This window comes from Oryzias melastigma, linkage group LG2 (genome assembly GCF_002922805.2).
Source record: "Oryzias melastigma strain HK-1 linkage group LG2, ASM292280v2, whole genome shotgun sequence".
In the NCBI taxonomy this organism is placed as follows: domain Eukaryota; kingdom Metazoa; phylum Chordata; class Actinopteri; order Beloniformes; family Adrianichthyidae; genus Oryzias; species Oryzias melastigma.
The window spans coordinates 19593149-19595315 of NC_050513.1; the positions used below are offsets into that span (position 1 = coordinate 19593149).

The window sequence follows — 2167 nt, forward strand, 5'->3', positions numbered from 1 at the left end:
TGATGTATCTATAAGTGATTTCATATTTCTGTATTCATGTTCTACAATGAGGTAATGGTCTTTGAGGTATCCATGATCAGAAATGATTGGATGATGAGTAGGAGAACACCTTAAGGACATCGTCCCTCAACTCTGGACAGACTCGTGACTTCATGGTCAGGAAACGATCAGACATGGTCCACATGCAAGTCTGTAACTTTCACATTTCACAAGCGTAAAACAAAAAGAGTTTATTGAAACCACTCCGTTTGTAAAAGTTTATAAACACAGAAGAAGTCTCTGAAAGTCTCATTCAGTCCTCAAAGATCCAAAGAATGTGGTCTTCTGTCAGCTCCTCCAGCTGTAACTGTAGTCGTTCATGGAGATGTGAGTGAGGCCAGACGGGCCTAAGCCGGGGGGCTGTTTCAGCTGCTCCACCGAGGTGGGGGGCAGGCCGATGTCGGACAGATCCACAGGGGTGTCCTGCAGACAGCACAACAGAATGTATCTATATATAAGTTGATCCCACAGATATTTTAATCATCTGGAGACTCTGAAGTAAAAAGAATCGTTCCAAAACTTTATTGATTTTTACAAATGTTGCTGCGCTGGTTCATGAAGCCAGAACAGTCCACCCAACTGATCCTATTGGGCTTTCAGTGGACCATTCATGAGGGGAGAACATGTCCCCCCAGACCAGAACCTTCAAAGTCATGGTTGACCTCAGAACATAAACCTGGACTCAACAGATACACCAGTAGAGACCAATGACCTCTTAGGTAAATTCAATATACCGTCTAAGAACTGGAGTGAGTGTGACGACACCCATAGGGGTTCTTCTGGTTGAAGAGAGCTCAACTGAATGACTCCACCCCCTGGTGTTCCAAATAGGAACTACCTCCTGAAGAAGTCAGAATTCCATAGACTTCTATATACAAATAAACAATTATTACTCAGTCATTCTATTCATCAAAATAACCATTCTTTTTCTGGTTTCTTAACCTTTTTTTCCACTATATATATTTTTTATTGTAAGGTATTCAAGCTATAAACGGACCAATCAGATGGTTCAATAAAAGTAGGAGGAGCCTGCTGGCCCCAATGTCTAAGGCTCAAAGCCTTTGACAGATTTGGAGTAGCCTGCTTTCAAATGAAAGGGGTATGGCCTTCAATAAGCTCACTCCTTAATGACGAGAATGGTTGCCATAGAAACAGTGACCCAGCCTGACATTATCTGGTTCTAACACGGCGGTGGGCGCAGGAGTAAATGAATTAACTTTATTCCATTGGAGTCAGAAGTAAACCCTTGTCAATGGGTGTTGTTCTCTTATACAGTGGACGGGCTTTAATCCTTCATGGATCTTTTGGACCGTGAATTTGAGCCTCAGTCTTCTCTGGATCTCAGTACCGTCTGTGTTTGTGTTCTTTCTGTTGTGGACTCCATGGATCTGGAGGACCTGTGATCTTCTTACCTTACGTTCAAAGGCGTTTACGTTCATCACTGCAGTCGGCGTGTGCGTGTACAGAGAGGCGGAGAAGTTCCCCTTCTGTGCAGAACGGAGCAGGCCGATGATGGCGTGGAGGGAGGACGGCAGAACCGGTCCTGCAGCACCAGGAAAACCAGAAAGTGAAACCAGAGCAATAAAACAACCGTCATGAAGGCAAAAGAGACATAAAACTGAAACAAGAGAAAGAAACGAGGCGACACTGTACCTGCGATTTCAAGGCTGCTGAGGTTCTGAAACCCAGACTTGACCTGGTTCTTGACATTCACACTGCGGCTCTGAGGAAACAAACGCAGTCAAACCATGCTGCTGGATGAGTTCACGAGTGCTTGGTTACAGAGAAAGATAAAACAGAAGTTGATCCCTCGACTGATGTCTCCACCTGTCCTCCAAATCAAAGCAGTTTTACAAACGGGTTTCCATATTTTCAGAGTACCAGTTTGGTCAGGGGTGTGACTTATACTCAGAAGTCACATAGCTGATATCGTTAGGCATAAATAGGTTCATATTTTCATTTTCCTGCTAACTACCACTAGAGGGTACTGTTGGTATAAAAACAGTGAATGACATAGAGCTTGTCAGAGTTGTTCTTTACTCCATACTTTCTGATCATTTTTTAATTACCTATCAGTTTATATTAGAAAACACCACAGCTCCAGTGATTAAGAAAGAGCTGAAACGAA

The 2167-nt window shown here is 43.3% G+C and overlaps 1 protein-coding gene across 1 annotated transcript in view; it reads right to left on the reverse strand.

The window, feature by feature from the left end:
• Nucleotides 1-210: 210 nt before the first annotated feature.
• The window catches only part of LOC112142020 (DNA replication fork stabilization factor DONSON), a 12395-nt gene continuing 10438 nt past the window's right edge, over nucleotides 211-2167 (reverse strand). Inside the window, exon 12 of the mRNA XM_024265261.2 lies at nucleotides 211-462. Within this exon, the coding sequence (XP_024121029.1) occupies nucleotides 328-462 (135 nt within the window). The 3' untranslated portion in view covers nucleotides 211-327. The remainder of the gene's footprint in view (nucleotides 463-2167) is intronic.